General features: G+C 45.0%; 2 protein-coding genes and 1 long non-coding RNA gene across 12 annotated transcripts in view; all 3 read left to right on the top strand.

Annotated features, from left to right (window-relative positions):
* The window catches only part of NDRG3 (NDRG family member 3), a 58,781-nt gene extending 48,014 nt beyond the window's left edge, over nucleotides 1-10,767 (top strand). For 3 of the 5 annotated variants that reach the window (XM_082228675.1, XM_082228674.1, XM_082228673.1), the window contains 8 exons: nucleotides 355-458; nucleotides 1,083-1,148; nucleotides 2,717-2,768; nucleotides 4,601-4,648; nucleotides 5,434-5,469; nucleotides 5,585-5,636; nucleotides 7,038-7,076; nucleotides 8,035-10,767. In XM_082228675.1, coding sequence (XP_082084801.1) covers nucleotides 355-458; nucleotides 1,083-1,148; nucleotides 2,717-2,768; nucleotides 4,601-4,648; nucleotides 5,434-5,469; nucleotides 5,585-5,636; nucleotides 7,038-7,076; nucleotides 8,035-8,204 — 567 coding nt within the window. In that variant the 3' untranslated portion in view covers nucleotides 8,205-10,767. The remainder of the gene's footprint in view (nucleotides 1-354; nucleotides 459-1,082; nucleotides 1,149-2,716; nucleotides 2,769-4,600; nucleotides 4,649-5,433; nucleotides 5,470-5,584; nucleotides 5,637-7,037; nucleotides 7,077-8,034) is intronic. The other 2 variants (XM_082228677.1, XM_082228676.1) reach the window with 1 other exon arrangement.
* LOC309535539 lies at nucleotides 6,269-6,821 on the top strand. The gene is made up of 2 exons (XR_014221281.1): nucleotides 6,269-6,406; nucleotides 6,787-6,821. It is a non-coding gene; the product is annotated as an uncharacterized lncRNA (long non-coding RNA).
* Nucleotides 10,768-12,112: 1,345 nt separating the features above from the next.
* Nucleotides 12,113-22,352, top strand: SLA2 (Src like adaptor 2). 6 transcript variants are annotated; one of them, XM_082228688.1, is made up of 8 exons: nucleotides 12,113-14,127; nucleotides 16,249-16,397; nucleotides 17,508-17,610; nucleotides 18,609-18,695; nucleotides 18,895-18,998; nucleotides 19,136-19,285; nucleotides 21,300-21,432; nucleotides 21,894-22,352. In XM_082228688.1, exons 2-8 carry the CDS (start codon nucleotides 16,289-16,291, stop codon nucleotides 22,021-22,023), a joined length of 816 nt encoding a protein of 271 aa, XP_082084814.1. In that variant the 5' UTR covers nucleotides 12,113-14,127; nucleotides 16,249-16,288; the 3' UTR covers nucleotides 22,024-22,352. The 6 variants fall into 6 exon arrangements, with proteins under 6 accessions (XP_082084814.1, XP_082084813.1, XP_082084811.1 ...); XM_082228687.1 differs by having other exon boundaries at nucleotides 12,113-14,387; XM_082228685.1 differs by having other exon boundaries at nucleotides 12,113-15,546; nucleotides 15,580-16,397.
* Nucleotides 22,353-22,358: the final 6 nt, after the last annotated feature.

Genomic DNA, 22,358 nt, shown 5'->3' with positions numbered 1-22,358 from the left:
TACAGCAAGCTCTTCATACAAGTGTTTTATTTGTAATATTTATATTCTGTCTCTTAGGGCGTAGGCCTCTCAATGTAGTGTACAACTAAAGGAGTTTAATTTGAAATACATCAGAGTGTTTACAAAAACCACATAATCAGAATTATAAAGAAGTGCCAAGTTTCAGGAATCAGTTTCATTAAAAACATTGTAAAAGGCAAACTAGAGCAAATGAGTCATAAAAGACATGTTTGAAAGCTTGTATTGAAAGGGTTTTTTGTAGTTTCATTTGACAAATTCCTTGTATATTTGCTTTTTTTTTGAATAGCATGGTTAGCAAGACAACTGATTAGAATATTTGTCATTCTTCACTAGGAAGAACTGCAAGCTAACTTGGAGCTGATCCAGACCTACAGACTTCATATTGCACAGGACATCAATCAGGAGAACTTACAGCTCTTTGTCACCTCCTATAACAGGTACAAGACTGGTATAGAATCCTGTTTCACCCCCCACCCCAACCTTGAAAGTATAATTGTGCATACATAGTGCTTCTGCAGCAGTTGACAGCATGTATATTGGAATAGCCTTTGTTTTAAAAACATCAAAGAGCCTCCCTCGTTCAAGAAGATTACCAGGTTCCCTTCTTTAGTTTAAGATCCAGTGTCATTGACATGTGACCCTATAATGTTGTTCTAGTTGTCAGGGCTTTTTTTATCTAAGCAAAATCTTAGTCTGGTTGCTTCATTCTTTTTATGCTTTCTAGCTTATGAATAGAGCAAACAACTAGGAGATAAAGTAGTCATGTGGCAAGCTGAGGGGTGGGTGGGGACTAAAGCACATGTGCCTCTTGTTGGTAACAAGAGGGAAATTGTGCACCTCGTAGAGTAGTTAGGCCAGGCACCCCCAAACACGGCCCTCCAGATGTTTTGGGACTACAATTCCCATCATCCCTGACCACTGCTCCTGTTAGCTAGGGATGGTGGGAGTTGTAGTCCCAAAACATCTGGAGGTCCGAATTTGGGGATGCCTGAGTTAGGCAATGCCCACATTGCCTCCATCCCAGCCTTGTTTGACTTGGTCCTCTCCTATTGTCTTCCTAGCCGTAGAGATCTGGACATTGAGAGGCCAGTCTTGGGTATGACTGAAGAGGCAGGAAAAACACTCAAGTAAGTTTATCTTGGTCATCTTTGAACCTGTGCTTGAAATTATGTGGAATTCCTTTTCTAAGTTTAGCAGTATTCTGTTTCCTCTGTTTCCCCATTGCCCATGTACCCAGAGTTCCACGTCCTTTAAAAATATTAATGTAGTACATGATTTATCTCCTTTTGCAATGCTTTTGGTAGAACAACTTGCAAATTGGACGCTTAATTGAGTTATCTGCACCCCAAATATCTACTTCAGCCTATCTAACTGCCTTTATTTTTATTTAATTCATTTCTCTCTCCTAAAGTTGAAAAAGACCTCCAAGTCAGTTAAACCCCAACCCGCTGCTAATGCAGGAAATCCATTGATAGATACATGGCTGTGCAGACTCCGCTTAAAAACCTCTAACAAAGGAATGCCTTCTAGGCATTCTGTTTCACCGTGGCGATTCTTCCTAAAGTTCAGTTGAAATCCCCTTTTTTGCAATTCAAACCAATTGGTTATGGTGCTACCCTCTGGAACAACAAAAACCAAATGTGATTCATTTATGCCATAGCCCTTCAGATGTTTGAAAAACTGTTGCTGGGGTGATAGATGTTTCATGTCACAGGCCTTCAGCCCGTCATTGCACTGCACAGTGGGTATCTGCCCTAAAGCACAGATAATTATTTCCCCAAGCTCCATCGTGGGGGAAAAGTTGTACATATGAACAAAATATGGTGAGTTCACTTTCCCTGTGTCTCTATCAGTTGGTACAGGCATGTTTGAATGAATGAATGAATGAATGTACACTGGCATTAAGTACATTAAGAAATAGTGATCTAGTATAGAAATACTAAATAAATACTAAAGCCTCAGCGCCTAGGGCTTGCCGATCGAAAGGTCGGCGGTTCGAATCCCCGCGGCGGGGTGCGCTCCCGCTGCTCGGTCCCAGCGCCTGCCCACCTAGCAGTTCGAAAGCACCCCCGGGGGCAAGTAGATAAATAGGTACCGCTTACTAGCGGGAAGGTAAACGGCGTTCCGTGTGCGGCTCTGGCTCGCCAGAGCAGCGTTGTCACGCTGGCCACGTGACCCGGAAGTGTCTTCGGACAGCGCTGGCCCCCGGCCAATAGATGTGAGATGGGCGCACAAACCCCAGAGTCTGTCAAGACTGGTCCGTTCGGGCAGGGGTACCTTTACCTTTACCTTTATAGAAATACAGCATAATGAAGTATTCATGAACGTGATGTTGTATCCGGTGAAGTCACTTTGTGCACGGAATGTCTTCTGCTTGTGCAACAAACCTTTCCCTCCCCTACACACCTCCTGCGTCTCCCCAAATCTTCTCTGGGGGTTCTCCCAAGACTCCAATAGCTAGTATGGTGGGATGTTTTGTTGCGGAGCAATGGAGATGTATTGCAGACCAGAAATGTAGGGTATTCAAATGAACAGGAACTGTAATACAAATGATGGTATTTTCTTGGTTTAGGGTTGCTTTATAGAAATGCTAGCAACTCTTAGCAAAAAATAAAACAGCAGAATTTATGACAGCAGGAGTTGATGCTTGTTTAAATTGTGCAGACTACAACTTTATCCTGTGGATTTTGTACAGGTGTCCTGTCTTATTAGTGGTTGGGGACAGCTCACCAGCAGTTGAAGCTGTGGTAAGTATGCCTGGTTATTATACTCCTTACTCTCCACTTCCTTCCTTTCTTGGCAGGAGAAACTCTGCAAATTTCACACAATCCGTTCAAGTAGTATTTATCAAGTGAGATGTTTGCTTCTATCCATGAGTCTTGAATTTGTGTGAGGATAAAATACAGGCCATTGCTTTTTAAACTATTCACTTACTGATTTTCATATATCACAATATATAATCATAACAAAGTTCCCATTTCCCCACCTCCCAGAATACAGTTTTGTGATAGCAGAATAGTCAAGGAATTATTGAAAAGTATTCTGCCTGGCAAATGAAGGTGTCCTTCCAGAGGTCTCCTTGAATTGCTGGTGGTCTGTATTCATGTTCTTTTGTGAGGGCATAAGAAAGAAAGCGGAACCATTTTTTTAAATAAACTTTGTCTGATTTTTGTTACTAATCCATCATTGCTGTACTTTATCTGTTAGCTTGTCCATCAGAGCCAAGTCCCAAATCTGTAAAAATCAGATTTCAAAAAGATTGCCATTCAAAGTACTCCAAAATTTAGCAATAGTAAGTCTGACAGCTGTCATAAGCTGAGTTATGAAATACTTTTAATTACTCATGAGCTGTCAAAGCTCTTTGACACAGGTATAATTTCTCCTCCTGGTGTCTTAACGTTCAAGGGGAGGGTGGGGGGATCTCATCTGGGCAAGTTTCAACATACATATCCTACCAGTTAGGCACAGATTGGGGTGCTGGCGATTAGATACTTGTGTCTAGATCCATGCAGCCCATTCTGATGTTATAAAGGCAATGTATATCGAGCGACTCTTTTTGTCTCTCTGTGTCTCAGTTCATTCCCTTCTGCTCTCACAAAGATTCAAGTGGGTAAAATAACATCAACACAAGCCCTGAGAGATGTGGTTGTGTGAATTGGTGTTGCCACTTCCCTCTCAAATTCTCTGTTCTCAAATCAAATGAGTTTTCAGCACCACAGTTTTTCTGGCTGCTATAGTTAACAGTGAATCTGCACCTCTGCTTTCAGTGTCAATTGTGGAGGTTGAGAAATTTAGAATGTATGTGTTGTCCCTGCTTTGTGCTTCCTGGAGACTTGCCTCAGTGTTTCATTTATGTCATTTTATTCTGCTTTTAACATTAAGGTTAGATAAGGCTGTGCAAGCTTAATGGCTGAGCAGAAATTTGAACACAGGACTTCCAAGTCCTGCTTTTTATTCACTGTATTGGCTTTTGATGTCATAACTAGACTTTATTAGATATAACCAACATTGTGCACTCTGTGTTTTGGGACTACAGTTCCCATCATCTTTGTCTGTGCTGTGTGAGGATTATGGGAATTGGAGTCCAACAACATCTGGAGTTCCCCACATTGGGTACCTCTGGTCTACATGTTCATGCATCTTTCATATGGGCATATATCAGTCACATCAGATACCCGGAAAAACTCTCAATCCTAACTTCTTCTTCTTCTTCTTCCTTATGTTGCCCATCTGACTGGGTTCCCCTAGCCACTCTGGGCGGCTTCCAACAAATTATAACACAATACAACATCAGACATAAAAAATTTCCCTGAACAGGGCTGCCTTCAGGTGTCTTCTAAAAGTCAGATAGTTGTTTATTTCCTTGACATCTGACGGAAAGGCGTTCCACAGGGTGGGCACGACTACCGAGAAAGAACAGGGACATTGTAACTTATCCACCAAATCCCTTGCTTCGATGTGCTGCTGCTAAAGTATGATATTCCTGTATCCAGTCCTCACCTTCGCTGGATCCTTGGTAATAACTATGAATTAGATAAATAACGGAGGGGGGAAATAAATGCTGTTTTGTGCTTTGTAGGTTGAATGCAATTCACGGCTGGATCCAATGAATACAACACTCTTGAAGGTAACCATCAACTATGAGTGGCTGTCTTGGGGGCTGTCATTCTAGAGTTCCTTGTGTTTCCTGGTTTGCCATCCTCCACTACATGAGAACAGCCTGCTGGATTGGACCAAAGGCCCCATTTAGTTCATAACTCTGTTCTCACAATGGCTGACCAGATGCCTATGGGAAGCACGTAAGCAGACCCAGAGGGCAATAGCAATGGTGACATCCTGATAGCCTTATTCTCCATTAACTTGTGTAATACTCTTTTAAAGCCATCCAAGTTGATATCTTTCACTATCTCACGCAAGAGTGAATGCCATAATTTAACAATGCCCTGCATGAAGACGTATTTTCTTTTGCCTGCCTTGAGTCTTCATTTGAGGTCCCTGAGTTCTAGTGTTATGACAGAGGAAGAAATCAGAGTTGTATACCTGCATTTAAGTGTACTCTGGAGGCTGAAATGGCAGCAGGGAATGGGTTTGTTAGCAGCTGTGCTTCCTCTTAGTCCAAATCCAGAAATGAGGGCTAACCTCAACCCTATTAAATATACTTCCCTTTTGCCGTCTTCCCCAGTGGCTAATGTCACTGAAGGCTCCCCGTCTCAGCATGCCATTCCTTTTCTTTCCCTCAGGAAACTTCAATTTAAAGCTACGTTTGCTGGAAATAGACACTGTGTCTCAGCTTGATGCTATAATCCACCACTTGCTGGGCTAATTTAGGCTTCATTTGTTTGCTCAGCATTTTTAGCTGAATGTCATTTTATCTTGGTTTTGACTCTCTCCTTTCTCCATTTCTTCTTGCAGATGGCAGACTGTGGAGGGCTCCCTCAAGTCGTTCAGGTGAGCTCTCATTTTAGTGGGTTTCCTGCATCTTGTATGCTTTTAGGGGTATAAATAATGGCTATATTTATGTTTATGTTTATGTTTATGCTTATATTTATATTTATTTTTTCAGCCTGGGAAACTGACTGAAGCCTTCAAGTATTTCGTGCAGGGAATGGGCTACAGTAAGTTATAACAACACTGACTTATTTCACAGAGGGCAGGATTGGGAATTACCTGTCATTCAGACCCCACTAGGCTGCTGATAGGTCTATTTTTTTTTCCATTGAGACTTGGTGTTTTTCACTATTGGCCAATATGGGCCATGCATATTGCTGGACTTGGAAGAAGGTCTTCTTTGAACTGTAGGCATATTTTCCAGATTCCCAAATTCCTTGGTGAGTGGGTTAAATTGGGAGAGTTCCAGAAAGGGAAATGTTAATTGCCAAGGTCTATCCTGTGGTTAAAGGGACGCGGGTGGCACTGTGGGTTAAACCACAGAGCCTAGGACTTGCTGATCAGAAGGTCGGCGGTTCGAATCCCCGCAACGGGGTGAGCTCCCATTGCTCGGTCCCTGCTCCTGCCAACCTAGCAGTTCGAAAGTACGTCAAAGTGCAAGTAGATAAATAGGTACTGCTCCGGCGGGAAGGTAAACGGTGTTTCCGTGCGCTGCTCTGGTTCACCAGAAGCGGCTTAGTCATGCTGGCCACATGACCCGGAAGCTGTATGCCGGCTCCCTCGGCCAATAAAGCGAGATGAGCACCGCAACCCCAGAGTCTGCCACGACTGGGCCTAATGGTCAGGGGTCCCTTTTACCTTTATCCTGTGGTTAGATTGGCAGCCCTGTACTTGTATTCAAAACAGGATCAAGCCTTTTGCTACAGGTAACTTCATCGGGGGGGGAAATTCCTGCATCACCTGTCTTCCTGATCTGTGTGCCTGTAGCAAAAAGAAGGTAAAAAGGTAAAGGTAAAGGTACCCCTGCCCAAACGGGCCAGTCTTGCCAGACTCTGGGGTTTGTGCGCCCATCTCACATTTATTGGCCGGGGGCCAGCGCTGTCCGGAGACACTTCCGGGTCACGTGGCCAGCGTGACAACGCTGCTCTGGCGAGCCAGAGCCGCACACGGAACGCCGTTTACCTTCCCGCTGGTAAGCGGTACCTATTTATCTACTTGCCCCCGGGGGTGCTTTCGAACTGCTAGGTTGGCAGGCGCTGGGACCGAGCAGCGGGAGCGCACCCCGCCGCGGGGATTCGAACCGCCGACCTTTCGATCGGCAAGCCCTAGGCGCTGAGGCTTTAGCCCACAGCGCCACCCGCGTCCCGCAAAAAGAAGGTACATAGCCAGAAATTAATTTTAGGGTCGGGGGGGGGGAATCGCTTGACATTTAAAGGCCCAAGAAATTAGAAACTATATTTGCAGGTCATCTAGTGTGGTGTTAAGCACGTTGCCTGAAGTTCTACCATGTTGCAAATACTGAAAGACTGAGTGTTCAGGCTTGGTGCTCAAGCAGCGTACATTCTTCTAGGCATGTCATTCCTACACTAACCTGTATTTCCCATTCCCTCTCTTGTCTTTGCTTCCAGTCCCTTACGTGCAGCTCAGTCACCTGAGCACTGAGTCAGGTACCTACAAGTGTGTGGCTGGTTTGACTGAGTTACTTTTTTTCTGATGCGTTACTCTGCTTCTAGCATGGCCTGGCGACATTTTGCATTCTTAGGCCCATCCCACTGTACGCTTCTTGCGCTACAATTTTCTTAGTGGTTTCATTTGCATTTGGTTGACTGTTGCATGGTTCTGCAGCTCAGTGATGATCCAGGAGTAAAATCTATGATTCCTGGCTTCTGCTTCTTCTTTTTTAAAACTACTATGTGAGCATAGTAGTTTATGCACTCTTATGCACACACAGAGAGGTGACTGCATTGCAATGAGTCTTCGGCAGTTATGCACATCAAGCCTTAAGCATCCTCAATCATATGCGTGCATTTCATTTTCATACCTGAGAATGGAATCATATGCTAAAAATAAAACTGAATTCTCAACCCTGGAATTTCCTCATACATAGGTTTGCCATATGTTTGGAATTTCCGGAATACCGCTGTCTCTAGCAATGTCTGTCCAACAGTGTTGGGCAAGACTCAACAACTTTTCTGTCCGGGTTGTCACTGTTTGAAATACGGCAATCCTATCATGCATCAGATGGGGGGGGCACTTGCAAGTGGGAGGGGTACAAAATGAAAGCACAACTAGGGAATGTGGGGGTGGAGCAGCTGGGTGGGATTGTATCTGCAGGGGAGGTTGGAGGGATTAAGCACCTATTCCCACCTGCTGTTTCTCCTTTACACCTCCCCCCACATTTGTTTCACCATGGCAAACATGGGTTTGGGAAACTTGCATTTGCCAGGGTAACCTTGCGCTATCGCCTTGGAGGCAGCTCCGAAAAGGTGATGCGTCCTTTTGTTTGTTTTCCTGCAGCACCACTCCCCCCCCTCCACTTTACACTTCTTCCATTTCGAAGGCATTTCCTAGTAAGGTAAAACAAAACCTGCTTATTTCTGGTCTTCACTGCCTCTCTCCTTCCAGTGCCATCTGCAAGTATGACCAGACTGATCCGCTCCCGGACCCAGTCGTCCTCCAGCGTTGGCTCTGGAGAGAGCAGCCAAACACGGTCTCAAGCCAGCAACCCAGTGGAGGCAGCGGCTGGAATTCCTGGAGCAGCTGGTGCTCCTCAGACTATGGAAGTATCCTGCTAAGCAAGCAACCATCTTCTGTATCCAGACAATCCCTCTTCTCCCCTTCTGAACCCACCCAGAATCCAGTGTTCACCCAAACATGTGGCATTAATAAGTTTCCCTCCCAACCTTGTGCCTGCCCATCTTACTTGCCACCTTCTCAGCTATTTGTCTCTTTGGCATTATGTTCCGAAACTTTTCTTTTTTTCCTGCATTGGCTCCAGAAACATAGGCTGTGTACAGACGTTCCTGAAAACAGGAGGGGGCTTGTGGGCCTTTGGGGTGGGGAGGGTTGGTTGTGCAGGGTGAGCGCCTTTGCTGACACACAATCCAGAGCAGTCTCTCTCTCTCCTTTCTCACCACACGGCCGCCATGTTTCAGGTGAGCTGTCTGCTTTGCGTTTATTCCGCACCACCACCGCTCCCGGCCTTCATACGTCACCTGCTTCTTGTGATGTTTAGCATTTTGACAAAAAGGATTTTACTGTGCGGGTATTTGCTCGGTCTTGGTTGTTGTTTTTTTACTCTTTGGAACATGCTCTGAGAAAGTGGGGAGGTTTCATGACTCAGCCATGGCTGTCAGCTAATCGGCGCTGCACAGAGCAATGCTTTGGGTGGGTGGGGAACATTTACGAGTGACTCAAGGGCTGGCCAATCAATGCTGTGCTAATCTAGCTTCTACTCAAACTGGAAAAGCAGAATCCTCCTGAGCTCAGACTGTGTGTGTGTGGCACAAGTGTGGCAAGTGAGCTTCCCCAGCGTGCTCGTCACATCTGTACGCATCCATTGCACTAACATTCCATTGGTGCTAACGGAGAGAGTTACTGTATATGTTGGTGCCATTCCTCCTCCCCCCCCCCCGGCCGCCCCGATTCCTGTGTTGTCAAACCATGTGAAAGTGGTGGGTCTCCTGTTTTGTTTTGAATCCAAATAATTTCTGTGGCTTGTGCACTTAGAACTGCTTTCTAGTTGTGCTTCTGCTGAAGGTTATTAGGGCTCTTGGCTGCAGTCTTTACAATGTCTTTGGGGCAGGGGGTGAAGATTCAGTGTTTTAAAACTTCAGGGGTGGGTGGGTCTTGAATCCTGCACTGTCGGAACTCTTGAGTGCATCCCGGCATATGCTGCATATTTTCACACTGTAGGGAAGTGTAAGTCTTTCATAGCAGAGGTGAGTGAAAGGCATCTCCTACCAGGACTGTTGGGATACCAATTAAAGAAAGAGCAAGGTTTCTCATGAGCTTAGCTCTCCCTGATGAAAGTGTCCTATTCAGCAGTGTACAAGGGATTTTATACATTCTGCGGTAGCCAGAGTGCTGGGTTATAGAGGCTTTAGAAAGGGAGCTGGATTATATTTAGAATGACTGACTTCTGCCACCCTGGGGGTGGGCGGCGGGGGGACCAGTGCTTTCCCAAGCTGGAGGAGAAGAAGAAGAAGAGAGCAGTTGGCTTAGAATGTTCATACAAATATCTTACCCTGACTGTTTCATGATAGTGACTTGCACAATCAATTACACCTGTTAGACAGCCACTCTCCAAAAATAAAATGAATTTTCCAAAATATATTTAATGGTTGAGTAAAGTGAACTATATATTAACTGAAAAACCCTAGATTTCTAAATCATTGATGGAGGATTGTTTTTTCAGCCTAGGTCCCAGTAGTCACACAGTGTTCTATGGTAATAATGTCAATTTTGATGTAGCAGCAATTTTGATGTCCAACAACTGGGAAGTGTTTATTCTATATTTGCTAAACTTGCTGGACACTGATGCGTTACAATTGCAATGCCAGTTCTATTAAAGTGTATGTAGTCCAATCCCACCCCCACCCCCATTTTCCTGGTTTAAAGCTGGCATTCTGCAAACTTCCCTATTCACTGCTATAGCCTCCTCATGGGGAATCCCCAAGCCTTTTAATTATGAAACATGCTGTTTGCAATATGTGGGAATAACTTAGCAAACTGGTCAGTGGAGACTTCAGATTACGGTTTTGGACATCTGGAGGGACAGGCAAGCCAATTTTATAGCCTTTCCCCAAGCAGTTATGTTGCTACAAAAAAAACTTGGGGTGCGGGTGGGACTATATTGGGTCTATGATTTGTTCTGCTTGCATCATGCAGGCGTCTTGAGCTTGTATTGAGCTAAGGGAATGCATCTGTGTACTGTATAATGTAACAGTGTGCTCTGTTTAGGGCCTGTTTTTTTATATATTTTTCATAGGCTGATATTAAATCTATTGTCTTGAAAAATTCAGCAGTCTTGATAGAAGTGGGTAGGTTTGCCCTGGGAGCTAGATAGTTCCCAGATTATATTGATCTCCTGAATTCGAAAGGTTGCTGCTTTTCTGCTTCCCGTTGGGTCACAGAAGACCAGAAGTGTGTGATTTCTGATCTGATAAGAGGGTGAAATAATTGCTGATGTGCTGCTGACTTATTCATAATACGGTGGCAGAATATACTTGGCTCATGGGGCCAAGATCCTTGGAAAAAACAAGGTTAGCTCTGTTTCAAATAGGGAACCGGAAGATTCTGCTTGGGAGGGAAAATTCGTACCAATTAAATAAAGCTATAATCGAGTCTCATTGTTAATGTGGCTCTGTGTGTTTATTCCAAGTTTGGACTAGTCTTTATTAATTTCCAGAGCTCAGAACTATCAGATTTTGTCATCAAATGACTTGGTCATCAGATGAAACAGTGAGTTTCTCCAGTGTTCAAAAACACAAAACCCTGATGGACAGCATAGCTAGTGTCCTGTCAATGTCTCTATGCAGTGCATATATTTTTGAGTCGTTTCTGAGTGCCATGGTAGAGAGACTGAGGTGTAGATAATATAAAAAAATCAAAGAGACACAAGTTGTGTCGTTATAGCATGTAAATTTCATCCAGAATTTTGAGATTGGGGTGGTGGAGGGAAGAGTATGAACAAATGAAGGGTATCACGGTACTGAAAGTCCCCTTGCCCTACAGCAGGGATGTCCAACTGGTCGACCGCTATTGACAGGTCGATCCCCAGATGATAGTGGTAGATTGATGTTGATCGCGGAGGCCCTTCCCTCCACGGGGGGGGGGGGAGCATCTGGCCCAGCCCACTTGTTCTTCCCTTCAATAGCACACAACTGCGAAAACAAAACTAAAAAAAGCTCAACAACTTTGGCCTGCTCCCCCCAAAAAGCTTAACAACTTTGGGTTCACCCCCCCAAATGTGTAGATCACTGCTGGATTCCCACCCCCGGAGTAGATAGCAGCCTCTTGGGAATTGGACGTCCCTGCCCTACGGAAACTGCTCTTTCCCAGACTACTCATGACGTTTCATATTTTGTTCTGAGCTAGAACCCATGGTTATGAGGCAGATCAGTAGTTACAACACCGAAGATAATTCTAAGCGAGCATATTGTTCTTACTGAGGCCTTATGAGTCCACACACACACACACACACACCCCACTGTTCCCACCCTGTTGGCCTGAAGAATGTGGATCTTAAAGGGCTACATCTAGAAAATAAGTGTTAATCTTTCTTTCAGCGGCCTCCCACCTGATGCACTCCCCATATTGTTGGGCTGGCACAGTGCAGGAGGCAGCTATTTAAGATTCCTTGCTTGGACTCCGTGAGCTCGAGGCCAGCACCAGTACAGCTGCTCCAGACTTAGCCAGCTCACCTTTGGACTCATGCCCAGGGCTATGACACCATCTTGACCTAGTACAGTCCCCATTCATAAACTTTAGTATTTAAGTTTGGGCAAGTACCAGAAATGTGAAAGAAACAAGGCTCTGTTGGGTCCTTTAAGATGTAGAGAGATCCATGAGGTATGCAGGAAAGTCCTTTAAAAAAGAAAAACACACTGGTTTCTCCACCCCCACTCCCCCCCCCCCAAAATTGCACATGGACAACAGAAAGCAGCATGCGCTAGGAGTTACCGGTATGCTGCCGCCGGGGGGTGGGGTGGGGGTGGGCAAAGACCTTCAGGGGGAAATGTCCTCAGGTGGGTGTGGTTTTCTCAGAGATCCCTGACTCTCCCCCACCTCCAGATCTTTTATATTGCGCAAGAGAATTTCCCCAAAGAGTGGTTTCTGTAACTAAAAAGCAACAAATTGAACAAAAGGGTGAGCAAAAGTAATTCTCACATGAGAGTATGGCTCTCTCTGCTTGGGACAGCATTAACATGGAACTTCTTAAGCATAGTAAATTCTTCGAGACTGAGTTAACAAAACCATTCCTGCTGCTGAAATGGGTACACTCGCTTGCTATTTACAATTAGAGTTGCTTGTCTCTTAACACACACCATTACAGAATTGATAGTACCAGAGGTCTAACACCTGGAATGATCCTCTAATGTACATATGATGTATATACCATATGGAGAAGCATTGTGGAGGTTTCAGGTTTCTTGATCAAAATGATTTTGAGTGGCTGTTTTGAATATGTTATGAATATATGTCTGACACCTTATCAACCCAGATTCCTCCATCTACTCAATGTGCCCTTGTGACCTTTGGGTGCTGCCCACGCAAATGCAGCCTCACGTTATTCTGAGGGTAGCTTTGTGACGTCTTTGCATACATAATACTTATGACTAATACTGCCAGAAAGCTCCACTTGTCCATGGAAGAATTTTTTTTAATATAAAAGAAATCTACATTGGACATCTAAATTTCCTGATGTAGCAATCTGGGGGCTGTGACTAGTTGAACAGGAACATCAGGGAACAAAGTGCTTCATCGGGATCTCTAAATACAGAGAAATACGAGTGCTCATGGAAAATGTTCATGATGTTCGCTACTCACGTTACTTTCCATGGGACTGAGGAAACTGCAGAGGTGTTTTCAGAACTACATCTCATGGTAAGAAAACAACTTGAAAATAGTTGGATAAAATGGTTATTATACCATCAAGTATTGCCCTGAAAGAGCAGAAAATAGGCTTATTCCACTGACCGCTTGCTCCACTTTTGTTTCACCCATTGTTTGTTTTCATGAGGCGTTTGGTTGGTTGTGAGGTCTATACTCACCACCAGCTGGAGATGGTGGTGGTGATAGGAGTTTATTTTAGGCTGCTGTGAAAGATACAATCTCATAAATGGCAGGTAGGCAGGAACTTAATAGTACTGAGGCCTCCTGTCACATGAAAGGTTGTATAAGCTAACCAACCAACTGCATTGCTTAAGGACCAAAGTAGGGCTGTTGCTGTCATTATTTACTGAATTTATATCCAGTCCTCCCCTCCCCAAGGAGCCCAGGGAGGCAAACAGATGTACCATTTAAAAACAACGCAAAAGCATTCTAAAACATATTAAAGCATTCTAAAAGCAATTGAAAACATTCATTCATCCAATGATCTTAAAGCAGTATTCTTTGGCCACCAAAAGAGACTTCAGGGCAGGTATGCCACTCCACATCTGTGCCCTTTGGTTCTCTAAACTGAACCACCACCACTACACGAGACACTTTCTGGATTTGAAACTTGCAGTGTGTACCTGTCTGTCTGGATTCTAAAACAATGGTGTCCCTTTGGGGGACAAGAAAGGCCATTCTCCATAATTGACCACCCGTCCACAGGTAGTATCTAGCCTGCTACAATTACCTGACTCTAGTTTGTGGTAAAATAAAGTCAAACAGTGTTGTAGAAGCATCTGTTTTCTGTGTGGTTTCCTCCCCCCCTTTTTTCTGTCACACCAACCATTTTTCCACTTACGTCAAAAGGAAATTGAGCAGCTTGTGGGTTCTCGAGATTCAGCTCTTCTCAAGAACATGCAGTCAAACAACAGGAGCAGCACAAACTCACCGGCTGTTGGCTTAAGCTCTGCTTCAGGGAAGAAGGGCCAAGAGGATTCTGCTGCTTGGATTTTACTTGTGTACTTGTGTACAGAACAAGAGGGCAGCCTGTTGCTTGGAAGACGCTGCAGCAAGAAATCCAAACTACTGAAGAGCACTGAATGCAGAGAATCTGGTCAGGTGCGTTTATCTTTGGACACTGTTCATTAAAGGAATAGGTCTGGATTTGTGTTGGTGCATCCCTATGTATTGAGAGATGCGACCCAGTGTTCTGACTCCTATCCAGAAACGATTACAGCCAGGGGAACTGGGGTTGGGCTCCACCCTACCAACTGTCCTCAAGGGTCCTGTTTTGCAAGAGAGCTTCTTACTTCTTGTCGCATCACCATCTTGCTGTGATTTCTGAAGAGCCTGTGGCCGTTTGGTGCTGGGATAGACAGGTGAGTGGTGCTCACAGTCGCATCACTGGGAGCAGGAGGAACTGTTATGGAGCTAGAGACCACGATGCTTTTGAGAAATGGAACCAAGGGTTTGACAAATTTTATGGTGATAGTAGTAGAAGACTGGTGGGGCAAAGAGGCCACTGTAGGTGAATAAATGCTTTGCTGAAGTGTGCTTCATTGTAGGATTAAGATAAGTAGGAGAATAGTGAAAGAGGAGCCTTGAATGTCCCTGGTACCACGGTGGAAACCATAGAAGTGTGAAGAGTAACCATGAGGCTTTGTCCACTAACAGGAAACGGCAATACAGTACAGGTTAACTTTAGGAAAGCTTTTTTTAATTGTTGGGGCAGATAGCTATGTTACTGGCCACCAGGGCTGAGATCCAGAACTGATGTTTGTTGCCTGGTCATACTGAGTATGTACTTAAACTCTACTCAAAGATTCTTTCTTTTATCAATAGGTAATCTGTTTAGCTTTCAAACTGTGGGTGAGACATAAGTTTCAAAGATAGTGGAGCCATTACTTCCAAACACGATTAGCCAGTGCATATTGTAACCAGGTTAGAAATGGATGGTATCTTAACACTGCCATCCTAGGCATGTGCTCTCAGCAGTACAGTCCAAACTGATTTGCAAAGTACTTGGGAGTACATCAAACTTATGGCTAAGGCAATAAGTTCCATCTTTTCAAATGAGTGTGACATGTCCTAACTTGGCTGTGTTTTGTACTGCAGAGGTTCTTCATCTGTTCACCTCTACTGTAGGATAGTCTTCACTGAAGAGTGTTAATCACCCCCTACTGGGCAACTCAAGTCTGGATTAAAGTGGTTGGGAGTTCCTACAGCAGTTTCCCAAATATGGCCCCTCTTATCCAAAAAATGAATGCATAAAGTAAGGAAATACATAGAATTGTAGAGTTGGAAGGGATTCCAAAGGTCACCTAGTCGAGTGTCATGCCCTACTGACTGAGCTATCAGATACCTCAGATAAAGACTAAGCAATTTATTGTTGCATAAGCTTTCATGGACTACAAAAGCACCACCACAACACTCTGAGCAAGTGTAGTTTCATTCTTAAACTTGCTTCTCATGGTTTTTGCTCACTTTTGCCCATCAACTTACTTCACATGGCTAAAGATACAAAAGAAGGCAAGGGCAGTGCTAGCATCCTAGACATCCTAGATACAAAAGAAGGCAGTGCTAGCATCCTAGACATCCAATTTTCTTTCCTTTAACCAGGATGGTGTACCTTGTACTATAAAGATCCATATTTTTCTTGGTACTGCAGTCTTGCAGAGTAGTAAAACTCCAAGGCTTCAGTCCTTCTTAATCTAGCCTGACTACAATGCTTTACAGAGGCATAACTCCTACTTGTTTTCACAGGCCAGGCCAGCTTATGTCCTCATGACCCCTCTGATTTTGAGTCTTTTTCCAGGGTTAACTAATTCTTCCTTGGGCTATTAATGTTAACTTCCCTAGCGGACTCAAACCAGTAACCAAACCAATGATGAAGCCAGTAACATCTTACAGAGGTAGCAAATGGCTTCTTGCCTCTTTCCCTAACGCAATGCAAGGACACTTCAAACACTTGGCAGATAACTGAGTTCAGAGCAAATGATGGATAATGGCTGATAGAAGAGGTCCTTTGGAGCATGTGACTTGAGTGGAGCCAAGGACAGAGGACTCCAAGCTGGGAACCTAGATCAGCATTTAGTTTTAGCATGTAGAAAAAGCTCTTATATCATTGGTGAGCAACTGAATGGAAGCTCAATGGGAGGCTGGATGCAACCTTGAAGTTGATGCTGATGACCCTCTGTTTTCTCTCTTGTTAAAAGGTCTCTCTCAGTACTGTGCTTTTAGACCACTATTACTTAAATCTACCAGCTGACGGCAGACTGTGATGGGAAGTTTGCCCAGCAGGAGGAAGCAGATTGCTACTCAGCCAAGCCCGCAGTCCAACGTAGAGAACAGCCAGGCCCTTGGCCTCAGCCGTGGTGTCAGGCCACAAGGTGGGAGGTTGTTCTGTGCTACCGATCCCTGGACATAGAAAGTTTAGGGTTGCATCCAATGTTAGTCCTACTCAAATGAATGACCACTGAAATGAATGACCACTGCTAACTTGGGACCATCAGCACAGTGGAAGGTACCAGGTGGGGGAAGGATGATCCGGGACTGGGAGAATAAAAATGGTGCCTTCTGGATAGTCTTGGACTGCAACTCCTACCACTGCTGATCATTGGTGATGTGTTGGCTAGGACTGATGGGAACTGGAGGTCCCAGCCCTATATGGAAGGCACTATGTTGGCTGCCACTACTAGTTTAAACACTTCTCAGCTTTGCTGGCTAACTAACTAACTGGTGAAGCAGGAATGTCCTAATCAGGCAGGGGAAGGCAGCCAAGAGGGGGCAAAACAAACCTCTGGGGAGGGAGTCCCACAATCAATAAGCCCTTTTGTGGTGCCCCAGCCACCAATGGGATGTCAAGAGAAGCTGCCTCTGTTGATTTGAAGGTTTGCACAGCTTCTGTATGGGAAGTCTTTTAGATCATTTGTTGCCATTACAGTGGTACCTCAGGTTAAGAACTTAATTCGTTCTGGAGGTCCGTTCTTAACCTGAAACTGTTCATAACCTGAGGTACCACTTTAGCTAATAGGGCCTCCTGCCGCCGCCGCCACATGATTTCTGTTCTCATCCTGAAGCAAAGTTCTTAACCAGAGATACTATTTCTGGGTTAGCGGAGTCTGTAACCTGAAGCGTCTGTAACCCAAGAAACTACTGTACTTGGCTTATCATCTATGTTCTCTGGGCAGTTAACAAAGAAAGGCTAAAAACCCATAAAACCCAGTCAACTAGAGCTCTAAAAATTAACACCAGCCACGGTACCAGCTAAATAACCTAAGCCTAAGCTATTTAGGGCCTGAATTTAGGGCACTTTGAATTGTGTCTGGAAATGAACTAGAAGCCAGTGCAGCTGTTATAATAAGAGTGCACCCTGCTCCTAGGACACCTGAAGTTTCCTGATACTCTTCAAGGGCAGTCGCACATAGATTGCATCATAGGGAAGCTCAAGGCATGGAAAGATTGTAAGTCGTTCGTTAACTATGTCTTTATTTATTAACTTGTAGGTGAGAGTACCCCTATAGCTGTTGCTGTGTGTAATTTCCCTTCTGGACATGCAGAGCCAATACTGTGGATGGGAGAGCAGCTGAATTTGCTATCTGAGTGAGTACTTGCACTGAGATGATGAATGACAGAATTCCCTCTACCCATCTTGAAACATACACAAAGGTGTGGAAGAAGGGTGTCCTTGTGGAACTGGCCTGAACTCTGAGACTTGTTGAAGTGTGACAAAGGCTAAGCTCTCTGTTGTTTGTCCTTAAGGCCCAGTTCCTTTGGCTTCTACTTGAGTATCCACAAAATATATAAAAGATAATTGAGAGCCAATGTGGTATAACAGTATTGGACTATGACCTGGGAGACCAGTGGTTGAATTTCCTGCTTATTGGGTAACCTTGGCCCAGTCAAAGTCCCTCAGCCTAGCCGATCTCACAGAGGTGTTGTAAGGAGAAAATGGAAAGGGGAGAACCATGTAGACCACCTTTAGCTCATTGGATAAAAAGGTGGTATGCAAATGTAAGAAACAAGTCAGCCAGTCAAACTTAATTTTTAGAAACCATTTGTCACCACAGAAATACAAATAGTATATAAATACATTTTCACATAGATGATCTCCAGCACATGAGACCTCCTGTTGTATGATGAAATTTTGTGTGATCCATCTGGGCTGCTAAGGAAACTGAGAAACGTTGGGTACTATCCAACTAAGGAATCCCTCATCTCAAGGATTTCTGCTTGTGTGATGGGACTTCCCCTCCACTCCTCCCCCCAGCCACACCCTCCCCATATCTGCTCCAGAGGGTTGGGGGAACCCCTAGAACAGTTAGGGGGCATGGGGTGAGGAGAGAGGGAGAATGTTCCATTGTATAAGCAGAAATCCTTACACCGACTGAACATTCTTGTAGTGCGATGTTGTATTTATCCCCACCTATGAACAAATAACAGATTTTCTCCCTGTTAGTTAAAAAGGAAAGCTGCTGGAAACAGTATAAGTATTTTTGTCACGGTAATGGCCTGCCCCCTTCCCTAGGGGGAGATCTTCAAGGAAGAGCTCATTGGAAAGTCTTGATTCTCAATTTTACAATATGCTTTTCTTTTAACAGAGATGGTGAATGGTGGAAAGTGGAGTCAGTAACCACGGGCAAAGGCTGCTATGTTCCCAGCAACCATGTTGCCAAAATCTCTCACGGGTAGGAGTTTCTGCTTTCCTGTTTATGCTGCAGCAATATAAATGGTCTGGTTGGGAGTAATTTGGGCAGCAGTAGGGCAGTTCAGTATGTGTGCCCCCTCCAAGAGCTGCCTAAGAGTGTATATCCCTGGAGGATCCAGTCTTAGCCTGCATGGGACAAGGGTTCTGGGCAGTAACAGTGGCGTGCGCTTCTCTTCCAGGTGGCTCTATGAGGGCATCAGCCGATCAAAGGCTGAGGAGCTGTTGCTGCTGCCTTCCAACAGTGAAGGTTATTTTCTGGTCAGAGAGAGCCAAATGAAGAAAGGTATTGAGTCTCTTCAGAAATCTTCTGACTCACTGGATTCTAGGGAACAAAGTGGGCTGAAGAGTGTGGCTCAGAAAGTTCAGAGGTGATGATTTTATACTACTTTGTGGCCTGATGCTGTTCTCTCTCACATGCAGGTTGCTACTCTTTGTCTATCAGACACGCAACTCATGCTTCCTGGGATTGCGTGAAACACTATCGCATTAACTGCATGGAAAACGGCTGGCTTTACATCTCCCCTCGCCTCACCTTCTCGAGTTTGCAGGAGCTGGTGGAGTACTATTCTGGTAATTTTGTTTTTCCCTGCTTCCGGGTTGATAAAAGGGAGAGATTAAATTCTGTTTTGTTCCTGCTTGAGGCGGCCTCCAGTAGTTACAAAGCAGTCCTGGTGTCAGCACCTGGCATACTGGGCTGACACCTTGGGCCCTCTGGTGGCTGTATTCTCACAGCAGCCAGCCACTTCCTCCTGCACCTGCTCATGCCCTGCTACTGCAGCAGCAGCCCTTTACACAGCCACCAGCTAAGCCTGAGTGCGAGTGTATGGGGGGAGGGAGTCTGGCAGTCTCCCACCTTGCTGCTGTAGTGCAGGGGTCGGCAAGGTTTACCTTGTCTGGGCCAGTTCACTCCAGCGGAGATCCCTCCATGGGCCGGATCGCGTGCGTGCCCGCAATTTTTGGCGTCTGCGCAGACTCGATTTTTGGCGCTACGAAAGCGAGTCCCTACACCGTGCTGGTTTGGTGCAGCACGTGGGGACTCGCCGAGCGGGTGGCTCAGGGGCCAGTTAAATGACCCCCATGGGCCACTTGTGTCCCAGGGGCCTTAGGTTGCCGACCCCTGCTGTAGTGGGCTGGGTACACTGGCTCCCTCAAGAAGGGAGGCTGCAGCAGGTGAGCCCAAATGCCAGAGGGCACTGGGAGGCTCCATGGAGAGCAGCCTGCCCAAGTCCTCCCCAAAACTGAAGTCAGGCCTGGACAAATCCTCTTGTGTAAAAAGATGAGAGTTGTGCTAAAGCCCAGTGGGTAAGTAGGTGGACCAGTCCATCTGTTATACCTGTGTAGGCGGTCATCTTGCACTAGCAAGTGAGGGATAGATGGATATAGAGAATGAGAGGGCCAGTATGGACTCTTGATGTAAGAGGCATCTCTCATACCAGCAGGTTTGACCCAAGTGTAACATCTTTAGTTTCTGTCATAGAAGAGAATAGCTGCCATGCACTCCTGTCAGAAAAAAACAAATGTGTGCTTAAGAGGCATCATCAGGGCTCTATAAGCGGCAGCTATCAATGCAGGAAAAGCCTGCCATAAGACTACCTTAAAAGAAGTACCGTAACAGACTCCAGTCTATGATAACAGACTGACTGACTGTGCACTTTGTACTGGGAATTATATTTCATGCACAAGAAACTCTGATTTTCTGGATGTTAACAGCCTACAAACTCTCATCATCCTTGACCATTAGCTATGCTGCCTGGAGATGATGGGAGTTGGAAGTTCAACCACTGGAGCAATCCATGACTCATCCATGACTTTAACGGGTTGGATGGTTGCTCCTCACACACGCGATTGTACACACTGCCTGCTATTCCTCTGCTAAACTTCCTGGCTGGGCAGCAGATGGAAAAGAGGTTCACATTGCTTCTGTAGAATAAGGAGTGGGGAAGCTGAGCTTCCCTGGCCACGAGAAATCACAATTTGATACCCAACTTATTTTGTACTTTTTGCACTGCTCAACTTCATTCAGCACACGGGTTTCAATCCTATGCTTGGTGAAACTAGTTCTGGGTGGTGTGCAAGTGTGCTGCCACTCACACAAATTGCAGTCTGCTTATTTGCCTTGGGGAACGCAACAGGATGCCTTTTCCTTGCTCATGCTAAAGTGGTGGTGGTGGGCTCTCCAATTGCTTCTATCTGACTCACAAGCTTGCTCTGAATCCTTCCAAGTACTTTGGCTTGGCCAGGATGTATCCTTGAATTGTGACCATGCCTTGAATGCCTGTGTGTGTGTAGAAACCTCCCCCTTCTTTACACGCAAGTCAGTCTACTGCACAAAACTAGGAGCTGCATCTTTTGCTCTGGCATGCAACCTCCAGGATGCCCACAGGGGAATGTGGCGCTTGAGCTGGAAAAGGCTCCTCACCTTGTGCTGCCACCAACACACTGGTTTAAAATAGCAAGGTTGAAACAAGTATATGGTGATCAGTGCCGTTTAGCTTTGTTTACTACTATGCGCTTGGTCTGGAATACCTAGTGGCTATGCATGGAAGACCCAGATTAGGAGATGCTTTCCTCCTTTTGTTAACAGAAGTTGGAGATGGCTTATGCTGCTGCTTGAAGGAACCGTGCTTCATCCAAGGCTCTACATTGTGGCAGAAATCTAATCTCTCCCAACCAATGGTAGTAAAGAAGCCAGCTCTCAACTGGGAGGAGATCAGCAGGTACTTTATTATTATCCTCTTTTCTTCTAGCACAGAACTCAGCACAGAGTTCCTAAGCAGTCTCTTTCTCTGGGCTTGTATGAATTCATGTTGCTGCACTATCAGCCTTCAAAACCATGTTCTGGTTGGACATCCTTCCTCTAAGGAGAAGACAGCAATCTTTGCAGACGGTCGCTGCTGTGATGATTCACTGGTTGCAGCAAGCATAAGACCATTTAATCTGTAGTGGGTAAATACTTCTGCTGCAAGAGAAGCATTTGGTTGTACTTGCTAATAGCAACAAGAGATAAAAGCAAGTTTCTGACAGTGGTATGACTGGGATAAGCAGTGGGGAAGTCTGCCTGCTTTTGTGTGGGAACAATCTACCAGAATGCTATAATGAGAACGTCTTTGCAAGAGAAGGATGTTTATCCTTCTGCTTCACAGCATATTTTAATCTTTCAATGTTTTCTCCTGTCTAGCTCAGACTTGTTGGCAGAAAATCCGTTAGCAGAAGACTCGCCAATTAGCTTGGGCCTGAGGGAAGCTGTCACTTCCTACCTGTTAATGACTGAAGAGCTGCCGTCAGAGGACACAATCAGTGAAAAGTGAGAAAGATGCATATACAATTAAGGCTACTCTTGGGAAGCATTTCTGGAATGTGGAAGACAGGACTTCAGTACTGACCTCTTTCTACAGTTTTTAATGCTCGCTCACATTAATTTATCTACTTAATAATTATATTCTGCTGGTCTTCCATCATGTGGATCCCATTGCAACTACTGACCAAACCCAGACCTGCTCAGCTTCAGCAAGATGGCAGCCTCATGTAGTTACACATGGCCTTGATGGGCTTCATTTATGAGGACTATATATATGTATTTATAATAATATTTTTAAATAATAAAACTTGGCTGTGTATTTATGACTACTCCTATAAAGCTCTG

The sequence above is a fragment of the Podarcis vaucheri genome (genome assembly GCF_965113315.1).
Source record: "Podarcis vaucheri genome assembly, chromosome: 6".
NCBI classification, from domain to species: Eukaryota; Metazoa; Chordata; class Lepidosauria; order Squamata; family Lacertidae; genus Podarcis; species Podarcis vaucheri.
Note: the sequence above shows the minus strand (reverse complement) of the source record. Positions and strands in the feature narration are given on the sequence as shown.

What these genes read in the sequence shown, in the direction of transcription:
- SLA2 (XM_082228688.1), top strand. Translation starts at nt 16,289, where the DNA reads ATGGGAAGTTTGCCCAGCAGGAGGAAGCAGATTGCTACTCAGCCAAGC. An exon ending in GTTGCCAAAATCTCTCACGG is followed by an intron (nt 18,696 to 18,894) that starts GTAGGAGTTTCT and finishes CTTCTCTTCCAG; the next exon opens with GTGGCTCTATGAGGGCATCA. An exon ending in GCTGGTGGAGTACTATTCTG is followed by an intron (nt 19,286 to 21,299) that starts GTAATTTTGTTT and finishes TTTTGTTAACAG; the next exon opens with AAGTTGGAGATGGCTTATGC.